Consider the following 20,029-nt stretch of genomic DNA (forward strand, 5'->3'; position numbering starts at 1 on the left):
CAATTGTTCACATGCAAAAAGCCAGTCAGATGATAAACTGCTTTTGACGTTTAAAATACTGCCTCTCCAGGAAAAGTCTAAAAATCATGTATACATCATGTTCATCTCACCAATATTCCGCAGCTTCTATTCTTTGGAATAATTGTACTAAAGATAGATATTTGATACTTCAAAATTGTGCCTGGATGCTCTAAGAACCACGGGGCACAAGGCAAAAAAATGTATACAGAAACAAATCTTTATCTTTATTCTACAAAATGGTTAATGATTTAGCACCAGCTTATCTCTGCAACCTTATCCCAGGCCAAGTCAACGCTCGAAGTGATAACAGTCTCAGAAACTCCTCAGACCACAAACAATTAGACGAAAGACTGAACATTATGCAAGATCTTGTATGCCTAATTCTACAAAATTATGGAATAAACGATATGTAGAAATTAAATCTACTGGCTGATATTCAAATTTTCGAAATGTATAATCATGCATTTACAATTACGAACATTTCTTTGATACAAAGTTTAGTACCATATTCTGTGAAACTATCCATTACCGCTTCAAACTCGGATGTGATGACTTAGACGGACATAAATTCGACAGATTCCAAACTGACAACCTAAGTTGTCCTTGTGGTCACTACAAGGAAGACCCGCTACACAATTTCTTTGTTTTGTTTTTTTCAAATTAAAAACAAATTATCAAATTAGAAGCAATTGAGTATATTACATTAAAAAGGATATATTGTTACAGTATTTTACGGATGTGAAAGCCTATCACATGAAACAAATCAAGAAAATTTTTTATCTGTCCATAAACTTAATTATAACTCTAAACACTCACATATAATATATCTGTATCTTGTGTACATTACAACCGGACACTGTTGATTATGTTTGATAAATGACCACCAAGGCATATCATGAGTAGTTATTATGTATACACCTTGTTATCTGTTGTTACTTGATTTCTAAATAGGGAGAGGTATTAAAATATGCTTTGCCTTTTTTGTCGATCCCAATTTTCAGTTGAAATTAAATATGTTATAACTAACTTGACTCGGTGTTGTTGTGCGTTGATGTATTGGAGTAGTGAAATGCGGTCCTGGTCCGTGTGTGTGTGTGTGTGTGTGTGTGTGTGTGTGTCCCCCGTGGGGTCTATTCAAAGATATCGTCTCCCCAGGTGAAGTAGGTTGAGATTATGCAGGATTTGGCGAGACTGATAATAGAGTCTACAGAGAGGTTGGTGTCAAGTGGTTCATCAAGGTTGAAGATGCGCTGAGGGAGGATTTGCCGGGCTTCGTCAGCAGGGCCGTTTGTGAACAGATCAACAACATCATAGGATTTAGCTGTCTTACCGAGATACGAGAAAGTATTTAGGTGAGGTGTTGCGCAGTGCTGTAGAAGACTGTGTCTCTGGAACATACAACTAATCTGGCTTTGGTGTTTTTTTTGTTGATCTTGATGGTGGAAGGGGCATATGGAGGTTGTGGGTGTAAGACGGAAAGTTTTGTACTACTGCGGGGTGGTGAGCTCAATGGTATCTGTGATGCGTTTTAGTATGGACTTGTGTTAGCATTCTAGTCTGCTGGTTGGATCTTTCTTGAGCTTTTGGGACGTGGTGGTGTCGGACAACATCTTGATGCCCAGGCAGTGGAACTCCAGTCTGATAACAGTTTAAGAATCTACACCGAAAAGTCGCTAAATGCAATAAACCAGAAGTTGTTATCCGCTGGTAGGCTCATATCAGGCTCATGGGCTCATAGTTTTAAATTTAAAATATATATCTGGTTTTGTAGATGAAACTGAAAATATCTAAGCTCGATACAAAATACCCCCCACCCTCCAGAATATCAAATGGTCGGCCAAGAAGAAAAGAAATAATGAAAAAGGATTAATGTGGAAATGATTCCATTACATTTGAAAATTTGAGTAAATGCAGGACAAGCTGAAGTGATGAAACAGTTCAAAGCTAAAAAACATTCGTCGTTGAAGATGGGATTTTTAATGACACATTGCAAACTCGATCATAACAGTGAAACCGAATCTGCACTACATTATTGATCAAGTTGTAGCTAATAGTGTTACAGTACTGTACATGTGAAGCACCTGGATAAAATTTCATTTTTTTACAGTGTCGATATACACATATCTTATCCTTAGCTATTGAGCTAAGATAGAAAAAACTAATTATCAAGAGCAAGATGTGTTATATTTTACAATGGCGACATGCAGATGTAATCTTTTAAACTTTGTTGCAAAAAGTTCGAATATTTTAAAAGATCATGATTCACTACTACAAATTTACAAAACGGGAAAATTTCAATTCCATTCCTTTCACAAAACTAATCTCATACAGTAAATATGGGTCAGCTGTGTCTGAAAAACAAATGTAAATTCATACCAGAAATTTAATTCTGTTACAGCTTCAAATTATATAATTGTTATCTGACAGAGGCCACACATAATTGTGGGGAACCACAGCACATCTTTTTTCGGGGATTCGAGCAAGTTCAATAAGCAATTATTTTCGGGGTTAACGCATGAAGCAAATGTATACTTTCCAACATTTTCTAAAGAAAATAATTTAAAAAGATTTGATTCAAACCCATATATATGTGCGCAACTTTGCACAGCGGGTTACCTTAAACGACTCGGTCGACTGGGCCACATGTCCAATCTAACGGGTAGGATGACACACAATCAGTCCTGTAATTTCATGATCCTACTTTAAGTCGCCTTCTACGCCAAGCAGGAGGTACAAATACAAACGTTTAGAATAGAGAATTGAGGTACAATCCATTTCCATACAATGACCATTGCATGTGCTAGCCTACAACCTACCTTGCAATTGTTGAATATTGCGAACACGGTCTTCCTCAGCCCTTTCTTTGTCTGTAATGATATCAACATGTGTTGACATATAGTCAATAACACAGCTCATAACCATAACCTACAAAGACTTAAAAAGAACACGATGATTTGAATGTTCCAGTTACAATCATGTCACCATTTATAAATAATGAGGCGATGGGCTGGTATTTCAGAAAATGTGATTTTTTTAAAATATTCATACGCTGGGATCATATTTATTCGTGAACAATTTGTGACGTCATAACAACGGATGGTATCATTTCGTTCAACGAGAAATGCTTTTGAATTTTGGTTCAACTGTGGGTGTGTTTCTGGCGTCTGACCAAATTTCCAAATTTAACTGGCTAAAGATTTTTACCTGTCTTCATTTTATTTTTAATGTCGCCACCATTTTAAAACAAGTTTAAGTTAACATTCAGAAAATAAATTCGAAGCAATAAGTCATTGGATTGTGATAAAATGTTTTGACTGTATTGACGCAAGAGTAGTATGAATCTGATCTGAATGTACTTGTTTCCATTTTACATTTTATCGTCAATACCGTCATAAATATAACGTTTCAAAATAGTCCTATGATGATTCCAGTCTTTACTATTTGACCATCAGCATGGTCAGTAGTGACTGAATTGACCCATAAGAGAAGAATCTTAAAGAGAGAAGAGAAGAAACGTACAATTATCAACTTTGTCAGTATGAAGCAGTTTCATGAAATTATCATGAACGGCTCCTTTCGATTCAACTCATGAAACCAGCATTTACTTTTGTTTCTGTCGAGAAAACAAAATTATTTAAAATGATCAATGACAACGGTATCATTTGATCACTCAAATAACACATTCATTCACGTGCACATAAAATGAATTATGGCCCTGAAACGTTTGGTCGTAACTCGTTTATAAGAAGATTAATCGAACATATGCATGCATCCCTAATTCTTTCGCATATGAACTTTACTTACTCACCTCTTCGTATAGTTCCAACATGTCAAGATCTTCCACTGCGGAAACTCCACATTCAAGTAGGAATTCAACGCATTCCGACTTTTCTTGTAGAATTGCTTCTTTGAAAACCATGTTAACAATGTTTTCAGATTCTAATAAAACATAAATTAGAATGAATAAATATGTAATGAGTATCTGCTTTCCAATAATTAAACAGTGCACAGTCATCTAACTATGTTATGACAATGTCGTATAAGTGCCAACTTAATGCTATATCATACTTTGTCATTGAGAAAATAGATTATTTCTAGCCAGAACAGTGACTTTATTGTTTGCAACAGATAGCAGTTATGTTGTCATTCAGAGAGTTTTTAGGACGTAGATATGTGAAACATAATTGGTCAACTTCAGATATGTTAACTGTTTGGTAACTCTTGGAACACTACTTAAGCATAACTGCAAATTGTGCAACATATGTCCCGATGTCCATGCGCATAAGCTCACCAAAGTAGTCTTTATAGATGAACAAGTTCTGGTTTTCAATATGAATCTCAGCTTTATCCTTTGACTTTCTACTGTACACGGGTGTTGGCAAATAATCATCCACCATTGATATCAACTCGGTACTTGTTTTCGCTGAAATCAAATGAGATTTATATATTTTACAAACGCGTGAACATAAGGTATTATTCCAAATAAGGAATTAGATAGGACAACCATGTTAAGTTAATGTATTGCACCATTTGGAAAAGCAGTGTCACAGACTTCATACATAGTAAGAGTGCAAAAGTTGAGTGCAGATTAGAGGGCCCAAAAGTAAATAAAGAATATTTTTTATCTACACAAAGTTAAAAACTCGACCATCATCAAAACTTTTTTTCATTTCAGTTAATAAGAGAAACAAGCATTTTCCTATCTGATTAAATCTAAACCCAAAAGAGATAAATTCTAGTGATTTCTGTGCATATGAAACTGAAACACTGACCACTATTGAAACCTGTTTTTCATTTTTAAAGAGCAATAATAAGTGGGTTCCATGCAACGATCGGGACCAAGTGCAAGTCATATTATTGCCTTGCTAAACGTAATAAATTAAAGTTTCAGCTCCCTGGACCTTGTGATCTTGTGGAGAGGCTGAATCTAAAACGAAGTCTTTACTAATTTGAATTATTTTTTCGTAATGTTTCAAATGTCTAACCTAGTTTTTCCATGATAACACATATCAGGGTTAATGAATGACACTAAATAATTTCCCAAAGTTTCAGTTGCATCCATCCGGTTCATATTTCGACAGTCAACGGACGGCAGACTGACTATAGCGCACATGCCATATGCAGCCGGACTTTAAAACATAAAGCCCCCTTACTCCAATTACCTTAATAATAACGTTTTATGCACTTCCACTTTACTAACATCACTTTCGGTTTGAGAAAATATACTCAACAACAAAAGTTCCTGTGACACCAATACAAGTAAAGTTTGGTTTTCAATATTGTAGTACATGTATCGAATCAATTCACAAAAACGCAACTGCTACAGAAAAGCATGCATTCCATGCAAAAGTTGACTTTTATGCAAGACTTTTCATTGTGTCATGGAAGGAGATCGGTTCGGGGACGGCTGTGTTATGGTATGGGGTGGGATTACAGCAAGACAGAGGACCCGTTTGATATTGGTAGAGGGAAATCTCAATGGACAGCGCTACCGCGACGAGATCATCGGCCCTGTTGTTCTATCGTTTTTGCGTCGTCATGGCCAAGGTATTACCTTTCAACATGACAACGCCCGGCCTCTTTTTGTTCGACTTGTTCAGGATTCTCTTCAACAAAACAACGCGAATGTCACCCCCTGGCCGGCTCACTCCCCCGATCTCTCACCAATCGAGCACATGTCGGATGAGATGGATCGGCGTCTTTGATGTCAACCACGTGTTCCACAGACGCTCCAGGAACTACGAAACATGCTCCAGCAGATATGGATAGATATCCCACAAGAATTTGTGCGACGCCTGGTCCATTCCATGTGACGAAGACGCAACCAGAGTTGGACACGCACGCTATTGATTTGTAAATTGACGTTTTGGCATGTTCATGGAGTCAGTATGCCAAATTAAACCATTTGAACACTTACAGGAGTCTTTTATATGTTGCAAACCGAAATTATTTCAGATTTGGTAAAAACATAACTTTGCATTAAATCTTATTCATTGTCACGGGAACTTTTGTTGTTCAGTATATATGTCTGATGAAGTACAGCTTTAAACAGAAAGACCGTGCTGCTTTGTTGTTTGTTGTTTACCGCCACACTCGGCCAAAAAAAGACCTTTCAATCTTTTCACTGAGCCAGAGCATGCAATCGCCCCATACCATATATACGATAAGCATACGAGGGGTGGCAGAAATGTTCTGAACCAGAGGATATATAGTACACCTCTAGTCCAACAGAACTGCATTTAACACAAACAATACTAACCAATCTACAGAGTGCATTTGAACCAAATTCACAACAAGGCAGCATGTTACTGCATGCATCAAAGTCACATGGTATTCTCTGTTGAGGAAAATGATAAAAAAATATCGACCGCTCTGTCATCAAGTAACTCCAGCTGAAAGGGCTCATTCGAACAGCCACCCATGAGGGGACGCCACTGTTCAAGTGGATTTCAAGAGGGGAAGAGAGTGCCCCGAAGGTGATCTAATATCAGAAAGACCTTCATCTGCCACCACTAAGGAAAAGGTTGGAAACAATTTTAATATGATTGAGGATGATCAATACGTCACAACAATACAGGAAGTATCTCTTATGAGAGAACGAAGAAGATTCTGAGGAACAAACTTGGTTCGACAAAGTTTTCAGCACGCTGAGTTCTGACGCTACTGATCGAAAAAAGCTCCAGGTACATGATTTTGTAAGCGATTTGTAATTATAGATGTATCTTGGGGTCACCACTATCAGTTAGCGACTACACAACAGTCAAAAATGTGGAAACATCGATCATATCATCCTCTGAAAAAAGAAACATTTGTTCCATCAGCTGGCAAGGTGAAGGGCTTCGTTATTCTGGGGTACTTAAGGAATCCTACAGGTAGACGACCTCGCGAAAGGTCAGACGATTATTGGCCAATATCTAATGCAAATGGTGAGGAAGTTGCCATGATTAGATGATTTTGGAGTCATGTGTGATCTGGAATCTTCTAGAACAGCTAGATTAATCCAGCATGTTTCTGAACCTCCCAGAAGGTATTCAGACTATAATGGGGGCAATAGCCTCGCCTCTCTTACGTGACATTACATGAGGACCAGCTGATATCCAGCCATTGCCTATTTTGGGAGCTTGACCACTGTTGCTGCTAGGTGAATATTATTATCACTGACTTTTTGCTATTAGCACTGCTATTGTATTTTATACTGCCATCGCAATTGTACTACCATTGAATGTACTCCCACTCGATTGTGTACTGCCATTGTAGCTGCTTTGCAGTAATTTGTATTGATTTGTAAACCTAGTTAATGTTATGATTGTTAATTTATAACATTTCTTTGTTGTTTGTCTGTTTCACACTTGATTCTTTAGCGTTTAGTTTTCTGGGTTAACGTGCTGTTTCAATTTGGAAGTCAGAACGTAACACATCGTAAACAATAACAGTCTTTAATTATTATCGACTTGTCCTGTCTCTTCAAAGGTAGATTTGCAAATATTTGGTAAAATTGACTATATATGTTTATTTTGTAGTCAATATTTTACGAGACAACAGACCAAGCGCCATTGTAGAAACAATGCTAGAAAGGTAGACATAAAAAATTACATTTCTTTAAAAAAATAAACATTTAGGAGCTGAAATGTCATACTTCTGATAATTGCCGACATGATTCCTTGGAAAAGGGACCCGTTGAGTGACAGGTCAACGACAGAGAGGAGATCACGCCTTTGAAGACAATGCAGGATGACCTGCACGTATTCGTCAACTTGGCCAAGCATCTCACTTAGTTGCTCCTTTGCACGCTGACTGATGACAATTCCGAAACTGGTGAAATTGAACAAACAGTGATATACATGACCGTTAAAGAGCTGCATCATGCTGTGAAATAAATTTAAGCAAAATATACAGGCAAATATACATATATTGACCCTACTTGTAATTCAGAGAATTAACTAACCGTTCATTTCTGTCATCTTTCATCTTTTGAGAAACACCTTTCGACTTTTCCAATGCAAAACAAAAGGCGTCTGCTATACCACCCGAATCCTGAAATCATAACCGTATTGCATGTTGGCTGTTGCCCCTTGAAACTTTGGCTGTCGGAAATGCTGGAAAAATGCATTGCTGACTTCATTTTCATAAATGAGTCAAGGGGCTATGAAAATAGCATATATCAAAGGAACGCAAATCGACCTAATATAGCCTATCCTAAGTGACACTGTGATTAGCCTTAAAATGTAGTTTTACAGGTAAAATGATGATAAACTCAGAAAATATTTGTGTTTCAACCATACACATTTATGAAACGGCCTATAACTGGAGGTGATTACCTAACACGTGTCCCGAGGTGATGACCTTACACCCGTCCGTGCATTCTCACAAGTGCAAATGTATATTTGCTTGGAAATATGATGGAATAGTTAAAAACTATGAAACGGGATGAGTAATGTAAAGTTGCAGTTTTGGAATCAAAATGTATTTGTTGTTCTACAGATGATTTATTAGGTACCATCTGACTGATGACGTATATGATTCTGTACTATCACCCAAAGGTATGATAACTGGATAAACAAGGCTGTTACCTACTAAAGACTGACGATCCCTTTGTCATGTGTGAGTTTGAATGTTGTGTCATGTCTTGCCAAGTACCCTTTACAGTTAGCCAATATAGGCTCAACAGTGCTGAGCTCATAATGTCTGATTGGCGTACAGTCACACAGACAATGCGACCGAGATGCAACCACCTGGCGACTGAAATATTTGACAATCTCAATTAGGTTTCAGGAGTCTCTGAAAGGTTTCACTGAAGTCGCTACAAGTTTTCAATGCAGCATCAAAACCCGGTGTTTTGAACATGCACAAAAAACTGGATGCGACCAAATTGGTCGCTCGGAGGTTTCGTTGGTCTCCTAGAGGTCCCCAAGTGGAGTTATTTTCATCGCAGATTGATTTCCACTGTGCGGTGATCGGTTTGGTCTACACAAGCCTGACAAGGGTGTTGACTCTTTGCAACCTATTGCGACCTATTGCTGTTTGATCAGTGATGAGGTGGTCATCTACCGACGCTTCATCGGTGAGTGGTTGTCGATCGGTTGCAAAGTGGTTTCAAAGCGTGCGTCGACCATTCGCCGTTGGGTTTGCAATCTGTCACGTCTATAAAAAAGACCTTCTCTGTGCATTACAGACATCCTCCATTCTGAGATAGCCCACGAAATCACCACGACTTTCTCTCACCAACTCTGGCATCAAATTCTCATAGTCTCCTAGCTGTGGCCTTCTTGCGATTCAAGGTCTGCCTTCGCTTTGTCCTTCTCATTCTTCCACACCATCATGGCAGCGACTGACGCATTTTGATTTATTCTTTGCAGGCGGAGCAACTTCAACTGTTCTGCTGTTAACATCTTGACAACTTGCAAAGAAATGATTTGATTAGGAAAGCACCCTTTTTATATGCACTATGTTTTGACCAGTGATCGATCGACAACTAGTCATCGACCAGTCACCGTTAAGTGGCAACAAGTCGCCGAAGATTCCCTGACTTGTCACCGATCAGTCTCAACCAGTTGCAAATATTTCGCCGTAACTGCGGTGAACAGTTGCCGACCAATCACTGACAAGTTGCAACACCTATCGATGACTGATGGGTGAACATACCCTAATTCCAAATATGGGCAGAAGTTCTTGCACCGGTCTCAACGATTGCCAGTCGTCGCAAAGAAATCAATCGCCAAGAGGTTGCATCGAGGTTGCATTGTCTGTGTGACTGTAGCTTAAGACAGCATAATCGTGATGTGTCGCCAGGATATCTGTCTTGTACTTTACTGGTTTCTTATTCAGGCGATTTTTCTACATGAGTTGAAGTGTAATTTCAGATGGTCTGAAGTCGACATTGCAAGATGTCATATATTCCTGCATGGTCGCCTTCAGACTACTCATGGTTGGCAACTTGGCATGACAATATCTGGTTCCTGATTCTTATTCACCCAGGTTTCATCAAGGTGATTTGTATATATTCCGTGACTGCGAAAGTCATGAATGGTGCGAAGATAATGTGACCTCATATACAGGATGGAATACATTTCCCAGTACAGAAAGTGTAATGTAACATGCATCATGGGAGCAGTGTTGACAAAACAAATTCAGCGTCATTTTGTTATTTTAGAAGATGCACATCGAGAACTTTCTCCAAATGATTTTTTGTGTGGATAAGATGTTTTGTGAAGACAACATTATTATCTTCATAAAGGAGTCACGTGCGTATCTTCTATAGTCCGCTTTAGACTTAGAATAAATGTGAACTTACTGTTTTCGTTCAAATTTGTCTTAGGTAAAAATGTTTGTGACTGAAATACTTTAAACTACAGGTAGGTTGATCTGTAGTTGCTCGATATTTCAATAGCAACAGTCTATCCTTTTTTAACGGACAAAAAGCATTTTTAGCATTTCCAACAGTACTTTGATGTAAGTATTTTTTCCAACGTCAGTCTCTACCTGGACACCTTCGTATACATGTATACAGCTAAAATACCATTGAAATTTCCGTGTTCATATTTTGTTTGATGTTTACCTCCACACTCAGCAACATTCCTGCTACAATAGCAGCAGTCTATATACAACTGAGCCTGGACCAGAATGTCAAGTGACTAATATCATGCATGAGCATCGATCTGCGCAATTGGGATAAGATGTCATGCATTTACTAAGTCAGTGCCTGACCACTCCATCGCGTGAAACATCGCTCAAACCTCGGATGAGTTATTAAACACAAATAGCGTGAGTGCCCTGGCCAACTGCTCTTAATTCTTATACCAATCAAGATTGTTAAATTGCCTTACCTTCACAATAATAACTGGAATGTTCTCTTTCACACAGTTTCTGATACTCTCTAATGAGTACAGTTCACCACCAAAAAGGATCGCAACTGCAGGAATGGCACGAGATCCTGTTGAAAGAATGACATGCCACTTACATTGAAACATAGACCCCACCACCCTCGCTCTTCCATCAATCGCTTATCTTTACCAGTTATAATGGGGGAGGGGTTGATTTTATTAACATGGTGCTCCACGTCATAAAATTGAATTGTGCACTTTTGCACACATATATTTGCCTAATAATACACTTGTGAAGCATGTGAAGACTTATGATGAAAACAAGGCATTCCACAGTTGTCTTAAACAAGGATGTGGGATATATATAAATATAAATGTATTTTGTTATTTTCAACAACATAACATTTATACCACTTTCTATGAAGCACAGTTAGTTTTCCTAAAGTATATTACTCTTTCCTTTTCTTTTCTTACCCAAGTTATGAGTTATTTTTAATGGCAACGGGCTTTAACAGAAATAGTCAGTTTTCCCATATTTTTCACAAATATCTTACCATCTTCAGGGACTGATAATCCGGCAATTGTCTTCGTGAAAAAAGACGAGCTCGACATGGTGCACAGATATGGGTCGACTGTTCCATTATCAACCAACATCAGATGGCTCATTGTACTTCCTATGTCTTCCCAGAGAGTTCTGTATGTAAAACGACCAGAACCATTTCCCTTTTAATGAAAATAAAAAGACGTTTATGCTAAGACGTAAAGAAGTTAAGTCGAATCATTTGGGGGATTTCTACTGTGTGTTTCATTGATGTTGTCCAAGTATATACTCGTAAAAAAAGGGATGACAGGTAGTGTGTAGTTCACTGAACCTGTCTACACAAAAAATCCGGTATATAATTTGGATACATGTTATTGGAAAATGTTGGTGGCCTGATATTCGACAAACGGAGCGTCAAAACGCCGCCATTGTCGTTTTGTAATGTCTTTAACGGCATTGTTTTCACACTTGTTCAAAAATGTCATGAAGGAAAACAGTAAAGCAAAATGCACGTGCAAGTTATAACATTCGTAACTCGGGGTCGTGGCTATAAAAAGGCAAGCATCAGCCAATAATTTGTCATTCAATTGTCAACATTTTTCGAAATGGCCGAAATTCAGCGCTGCCGATCGGAACATCGCCATAAGACGTATCCAAAGAGGGGAATCGCAGTCTTCTGTTGCACGCCACTTCAACGTCCACCACAGACCACCGCATATCCTACACCACGAGATCTGACTTGGTTGTGGTTCAGAGAAATTTGACAGCAAATCGCAACATGAATCAAATCCTTCAACTTCACCTTCTTCCAATCATTGACCGCCAGAGGGAGCTGTTGCAACAGGACAACAGACTACCTACATAATGCCAACATCAACGTTCTTGCCCTGGCCGTCGAGATCTCCAGATCTCAACCCAATCGAACACCTCTGGGATGAACTCGATCGACGTGTACGTCAACGTCAGAACACGCCGCAGACACTCCCACAACTGGCCAACGCGTTACAAGCAGAATGGCGCAGAATTACGCAGGACAGGATTCGTACACTTATCCAGTCAGTGCCAAGGAGATGCAGAGCCTTGATTGCTGCCCGGGGCGATCACACGAGATACTGAGTTCAGCGCAACCTTGTGGCCTTATGTGACATGTCAATGAATAGTCTTCAATGCTCTTGTACAACAACATGTCACTATCGAGCACCAAAATTTCATATTTGTATCAATGGTATTAAATTAAATATATCGACTTTACTTGTATTTGACAGTGCTGAAAGAAAGATGAAATTAAACTGAACACCCGGCGCGATGTTTCAACTGTTTCGCGCTGTCAAACATTCATGTATTACGTCTGTTTGTTTGTTTGGTTGTTGTTGAACTCTGCAGTATTCCAGCTATATGGCATCGGTCTGTCATAAATAGACTATGGATCTGAATTTCGAGTGTCATGAGCATCGATCTTACGATGACATGCAATAAACCAAATCACTGAGTTTGTCAACCCGATCTATTTAGTCGCGTCTTATGACAAGCGTACTTGGATCTTGGGGCCTACATTCTCAGCCGGAATCGCAACAGGTAAAAGAGCGAAAACGACTACAAGTCGTTTCCATCCAATGAAACCTCTCTTTAGCATGGAAAGCGGAAATAACTGGTGATACCATAAAGCACGATACACATCGAGTACTATAATGCTTCTCTTCTTAATCAATGTCACGGAATTACCTTGACATAAATTTTAGTTTAACAAAACACTATACAATAGACAACAGCACAATGATGTTATTGTAAGGAGTCTGGATCTCTAAAATATAAAAAATCACATAGGGAGTTTGGAAACCGATTTGATAATTTTTCTTATCCTGTTCTTGAAATACGGAAATTTCACATTATATATATAACATATATATATATATACTCCCCCAAGAAAGAAACGCATGGCCCGAATCGGTGACAATATGTAGAGACATTTAATATGATAAAGAAAAATGCGATAAGGATGAAAGTTTGGACCATTCAGTGGTTAATATAAGGTCAAACCACAAGGATGCGAATGTCACATGTTGAAGGTCAAGGTCATGAAGGTGTCAGTATCTTGTATGGCCACCATTTGCAACGAGAACAGCTTGGCATCTCCTTCCCATGGAAGCCACAAGGGTCTGAATCACACGTTGGGGAATCGTAGCCCATTCTGCCTGATGTGCTTGTGCCAACTGTGGCTGACGTTGACGCACACGTCTGTCCAACTCGTCCCACAAGTGTTCTATCGGATTCAAATCCGGCGATCTTGAGGGCCAAGGCAGAACCTGGATGTTGTTAGCCCGCAGGAAAGCTGTGGTGAGACGTGCTGTATGGGGCCGGGCGTTGTCATGCTGAAACATGACGTTGGCGGTATGCGTGATGGGTACGACGTGAGGCCTCAGGATCTCGTTGATGTACAGCTGAGCTGTTAAGTTGCCCTGGACATGGACAAGGTCAGTTCTGCTAGTGTGCGAGATGGCCGCCCACATCATCACGCTACCACCACCGAATCTGTCGACCTGTTGAATACAGCATGGTGCAAAACGCTGTCCCCGACGTCGGTACACACGAGTTCTTCCATCTGAACGATACAGCCGGAAACGGGACTCGTCGCTGAACCACACCCTCCTCCAATGAAGCTGCTGCCATACCCTGTGTGCTTGACACCACTGACGTCGATTTTGACGGTGCTCTGCCGTTAAAACGACCCCACGAAGGGGACGTCTTGCCCTAAGTCCTGCTTCTCGTAATCGGTTCCTAACTGTTTGGGCTGATATCCTGCCCATACCCGGAATGTTGGATGCCGTAGAGGATGCGGTTGTGGCTCTGTCCCGGAGATGACGTAACCGGATGTATCGGTCCTGCCCCCTGGTGGTCACTCGTGGTCTACCTTATGTGGGACGGTCACGTGTTGTTCCTTGATTTTGATATCGGTCCCACAGTCTTGTTATGGTGCTTGGCGACACGTTAAACACCCTGGCTACTGCAGATCGTGAATTACCAGCTTCCAATCAGCCTATTGCGTTGTTTCTCTCTTCTTCGCTGAGTCTTGGCATTGTTCTGCATTAAAGCGCGCGTCAACAACAATTGCCACTCGAGTGAAAACCCTGCGCTTTTAATGCCTATGGAAGTGTGTTTTGGTGACATGGTTAGCACTTAGCTGCGTTTTGGTCAATTTTGCATGTTTTTCTCCCTGAAAACATCTGAATCAAATTTCCATCTCATTCTTCATGGCATTTTGTACCCATAACACTACATCTCCCAAATCTTTCCTGAAAACACCAACATCATTTATAATACTATTTCAGTAACCATTTTTATCCCTTTTGCGTTTCTTTTTTTGGGGAGTATATATATATATATATTTATAGAGAGAGAGTATATATATATATATATATATATATATATATATAGAGAGAGAGAGAGAGAGAGAGAGAGAGATAGATATATATATGTGTGTGGTACTTTCAAATACGGAGAATCTTTTTTTTTGTCAAAGATGCCATCATCAATCAACAATTGAAGTTATATTTATTGACGTTCATCAGCTGATTACGCGGACAAATGTACCTTGAAGTGCTTAGCTTGCTGAAATGATATCACAAACACCAAGCTCTTAATCATATTTGTTAACAAACTAAAAAGAACTATACATTACGCTGACGGTTACGTAGTTTATGACGTCTTTCGATCGTGAATGATCACTTCTTTACTGCCAGGTAACAAAGTGACCGTAAATTGTGAAAGAAAAGTCAGTACAAGCTACCTTTTCCATGAGGCCTTCCGCCCAGGATGAAAATCCGATTGAAGTGATCCTCTCTCCAAGCACATCATGGTCTGCTTTAGCATCTGCTATATACCCGGATAACCCAGCATGCAAGCCATCAGACAGAATCCACAACTCTGCCCAAAATGGTAAGAGAAATGACACACAATACTGATAAATCAGTTGACGTGTTTGAAAGGTGCTTTGGGGTCTAATTTCAAATGGAGACAACACGATCAGGGTTATTTTCTACAGGCATACACTTCCGAAACGAATGCAGTAAAAGGGTAATTTGAATTGATAATGATCGTGTTTAGGTTTGTATTTCCACGGACATATATATAGTTATACAAAGTATTTCCAACTCCAATTATGGAACATGTTATCACAAATGCTAAAAGGCGTCCATGACATTATTTCTCTAAACATGAATTAATAATCAACATTTAAGCTTGAATTTAAATTCAAACATAGTGCAATACAAATACACCTGGTGGCATTATTTGCAAGGATGACATAAAATGTAAAGATTACCTGATACTGTCGACAGTTTTTTAAACACAAACAAGATTGCCTCTTTCAGCTTTTCCTCCATTTCTAAATCATTAGCGCTGGTTCCAATCAGTGGTAAAATCCATTTCGGCTCGTTGATATTCCATACTTCTAAAAGCAGATGCTTGATGTGTTTGAATGGAGTATCCTCATCTATCCTGACAAACTGAAAATAATGATCCCATCATATCTCTTCGTATCATCGAGTTTCAGGCTTGTCCAATGTACACGTCAAGCATGTGAGTACTTGTGTATGTTGGATAATGGCCTATTGTACGTGTATGCATACTTTCTAATCTTACGTTGTGAATGTGGACTCAAGCAATACATTCATACCCATTCAGTTAACCTTAATTTCATGAGCATGTTGAGTACATACCACAGCACTTTTCCAGTGCGATATAGTTATCTTCGGTTTGGGTTACTAAATACGTCAACCATGGTTTTCTTGGATGATTTAAATGCTGATGTTTGTAAGGCCAATCGGGATAAGCTACATAGAAATGTTATAGAAAACAGACATCTATTACATACAGTAAATATGGTACAGTTCGGAGGACCAGGATATACATGCAGATCAAAAGATAACACGTCACACAGCCTCATAGACTATATTCTTGTACCGTCATGGCTACGGAACTTCATTATAGACTGTTACATTATAGCAAGCTGTCCTTATGAAATATCTGATCACTTTCCATGTCATATTTCTATATCACAAGAAGGACTAACGAGCCACGATCAAAATGTAAAGCGAGTTTCCCTAAATGGGAAAAAGCAAATAAGACTAATATTTCTGTTTCAAGCAGAAGTTGATAGATATATTAAGTGTGCATATGATGGCAATCCAGATCCCCACTCATTAGATCCACAAAATTTAGAAAACCAATGTTACATCATAAATGAAATTCTTATACATGCAGGTAACAAATGTATCCCACAAAGTGTGTTTAAGCCCTTTCTTAAACCATTTTGGAGACAAGATGGTCTTGATAACGCGCACTATCGTATGAGGGCGGCTCGAAGAGCTTGGATTCAAAATGGTAGATCGAGAGATAAAGATTCAAACGAACTATGAGGGAGACAGCTGCGGTGTCACAACACCCTCGGATATGTGTTGATTGTGGGGAAAATATTAATCTGATCTAGCTCAGCCATATTGCTCAGATACTTTTGATGAAAATTTTCGAAAAGAAATATCTTCTTCTCTAGAACGTACTCACGAAGTGATAGGTGCACCTGATGAGGAACTAGAAAAACAATTTTCTACTGTAGAAATAAATGAAACTGTAAAAATACTGAGTAGAAACAAGTGCCCTAGGCCTGATCAAGTTACAAACGAGCATATAATTTACGGGGGTGAATCCTTGATAAGATATAAGTGTGCCCTGTTTAATGCTATGTTAAGACTACAATACATTCCTTTGAATTATAGACTAGGAATGGTCATTCCTAAATACAAGGGTAAGAATAACAAATCGGATCTCCGAATCTATAGAGGTATAACCTTAACTTCATGCATTGGAAAGCTGTTTGAAAAAACTTATTGTTAAGCGCATTGAACTAAAAATGATAAAGACAAATCCTGATTTCCCTGACATGCTCCAGTTCGGCTTTAGGAAAGAACATGGGGCAATAATGTCCGTTTTTACCCTTAGTGAAAGTATTCAATTTTACATACAGTGAGATTCTACAGTATATGCTGCTTTCTTAGACAATGAAAAGTCTTTCAATAGAATATGGCAGGACGGCGTTTTTATAAATTACATCAAATGTGTATCAGAGGAAATACATGGAAGTTATTACACCATAGCTATACAAATAGCCATGCTTTTGTTACTTATCAGGGTGAACAGTCAGATATATACCATGTAAGACAAGGTGTCGGACAAGGAAGAGTTCTCTCTGCTTGGTTCTTCTTAGTCTTTATTAATGACCTAATAACATCCCTTAGACAAGCAAATAGTGGTATTTGAGTATTTGGTCTAGATATTCCAACTGTTTTGCTTGCAGACGACACAACTCTTGTGAGCACCTCATCATGAGGGCTACAAAAGGCACTTGATACAGTACATTCATATGCCTCAAAGTGGCGACTGACGTATAACCCTTCAAAAAGTAATGTTGTTGTCTTCTCTAAGACAAAACAAAAGGGGTTAGATATTAACTGCAAACTTGGTGATATATACACCTCGTCACAAATATCGCACCACCCACTTTTTTTCACTAAGTAAAAATGGATCTTCAGCCTCATAAAAATGGTGCTTAGAAAAGCACATTAAACTGTTTATATGGCCTCATGTGAGCGTTCAGTCAGAAGATTGACACAAGACCGAATTTGAGCACTATTTGAGGGTTTAATTGTAGCAAACTTAAGTTCACTAAAATCACCGTGAAATAAGGTGAAATAAGTATGGCTGCCGGAGTCGTTACAACAGACACACAACACAGTTCACATTTCATTAATGTCGAACACATTAGTAAGGTCCACAATGACTGGCTAACTCAGTATCTGGTGTAACCGCCTCGCACTTGGATAACATGTTCTACACGCCGTCTTATGCTGGTCACCAGACGTCTGAATCTCTGTCATTGAAAATACTCAACGCTATTTCGCACAAACTGTACAAGGACTTGATAAAAGATCTGAAGTGTAAACTTCAGCTGCTTAGCCGCTTATGTAACTTAACCTGTAACAATTTTGCTAAACATCTTTTTTGTGCATACATTGCAAATCCAACTAATCCTAAATATGTTGTGGAGATTTATTATCAGTTCTTAACAAGTATAACTTACGAAACAACCTTTGTACATATGTAAGCTGTGGTGTATTTCCTACAAAGAGAAACTCGAAGCAACTGGTTAATAAAACCGATTATGAATATGAAGAAAATATTGGCGCAGAAAAATTTCTGTCAATACAGGTCTTTCACGCTTCATGCTAATACACACAAAGCTTAATAACCATATATTATGGCAACTAGCATATCTGTACCCAGAACAGAGGTTAAGTTTAAAATTTTGGGTTAGAGTTTCTTCACGAAACAAAACTTCCAGAGACTGTTTATTGTGTAACAAGCATGCCTTTGATTATGATAATGACATCATATTACATTGTGAAGCTCTACTGCAGGAAAGAAATGAACTGTTTTCAACTTTTATTGATCTGCTTGATGTTGAAACCTATGTCCAGTTGGAATTACAAGATGATGAAGATATGTTGTCATTTTTCTTTGGTGCTGATACTCAGTTTTCACAATGTATTGATACAGTTACATGAGAATCTGTTATACTGATATTTTGTCTTGTCTTGTCTTGTATTGTATATATGTACAGGTAATATGAGTTTGTGTGAATGCGTTTGATTAATTGTGTATAATCTTCGGATAAACTTCTGGAGGAAATAAAGAATATATATATATATATATATATATATATATATATATATATATATATATATACGCCTGAGAACCAAAGTGTTCTATCTCCACTTTGGGTGAAAATTGAGTTAATGGTGTTCGGTCTATTTTCATTGTTTATTCTATCTCCATATCTAGTTTCAAAGCGAAACAGTGCCAGGAAATGTGTTTTTTCACAGATGGGCTCAGTTCTATCTCCACAAATTTAACAGACTTTCAGTTCTAGAGTGTTCTATGTGAACATCCAATGATTATATTCGTATTTGTCACGTGACATGGAGATAGGACACTCTGGTTCCAACGTTGGATTGAAGTCACATGCACAAGGTAGGAGACTTTTTTTCATGTTTCATAATATTAATGAGCTTCTGAACATTTCATGACGGTGCAAATATAATTGTTTACATATTGTTACTGACATTTAACAATCACAGTAAATATTGATGTACAGAAGTATTCACATTTCCCTTTTACTTTTATTTCGGAGATAGAATAGTCTGGTTCTAAATTAAAATATTTATCCTCATACATACTGCACAATGGACATAGAACATTTGTGTAAAATGACATGCATTTCTTTCATGTTTTCAGGTGTTCTAGCAGCAGGAAATGATACAAACATTGCCAGATGAGATCGTAGTTCATGTATTCTCTTTCCTGTCACTGGCAGATCTACTGTGCAGAAACACTTCAACTGTCTCACTCATCAATCATCGAAACTTTTGAAAGATTTTGAATTCCATTTCCCGCATCCCAGCTACATAAACTCTTTTTTAAAAAAGGGTATTTCAAAAGTCTTAAAATCCCATTAACGGTTGTTGATTGTCCAGTATCGGTAATTGACTACATATTTGTGACAGGCCTGTTAAGAGCAGAAGGACTAAAGTAGCTT

At 38.5% G+C, this 20,029-nt stretch overlaps 1 protein-coding gene across 1 annotated transcript in view; it reads right to left on the bottom strand.

Annotated features, from left to right (window-relative positions):
- LOC124150831 (transient receptor potential cation channel subfamily M member 1-like) overlaps positions 1-20,029 on the bottom strand; it is a 51,868-nt gene that overhangs the window by 17,402 nt on the left and 14,437 nt on the right. The window contains exons 4-12 of the mRNA XM_048392321.1: positions 15,701-15,884; positions 15,167-15,303; positions 11,396-11,564; positions 10,845-10,951; positions 7,967-8,055; positions 7,658-7,833; positions 4,313-4,444; positions 3,830-3,960; positions 2,838-2,888 (exon numbers count right to left, since the gene is read on the bottom strand). Coding sequence (XP_048248278.1) covers positions 2,838-2,888; positions 3,830-3,960; positions 4,313-4,444; positions 7,658-7,833; positions 7,967-8,055; positions 10,845-10,951; positions 11,396-11,564; positions 15,167-15,303; positions 15,701-15,884 — 1,176 coding nt within the window. The remainder of the gene's footprint in view (positions 1-2,837; positions 2,889-3,829; positions 3,961-4,312; positions 4,445-7,657; positions 7,834-7,966; positions 8,056-10,844; positions 10,952-11,395; positions 11,565-15,166; positions 15,304-15,700; positions 15,885-20,029) is intronic.

Source organism: Haliotis rufescens, unplaced genomic scaffold, assembly GCF_023055435.1.
Source record: "Haliotis rufescens isolate VD_foot unplaced genomic scaffold, xgHalRufe1.0.p SCAF_11, whole genome shotgun sequence".
NCBI classification, from domain to species: domain Eukaryota; kingdom Metazoa; phylum Mollusca; class Gastropoda; order Lepetellida; family Haliotidae; genus Haliotis; species Haliotis rufescens.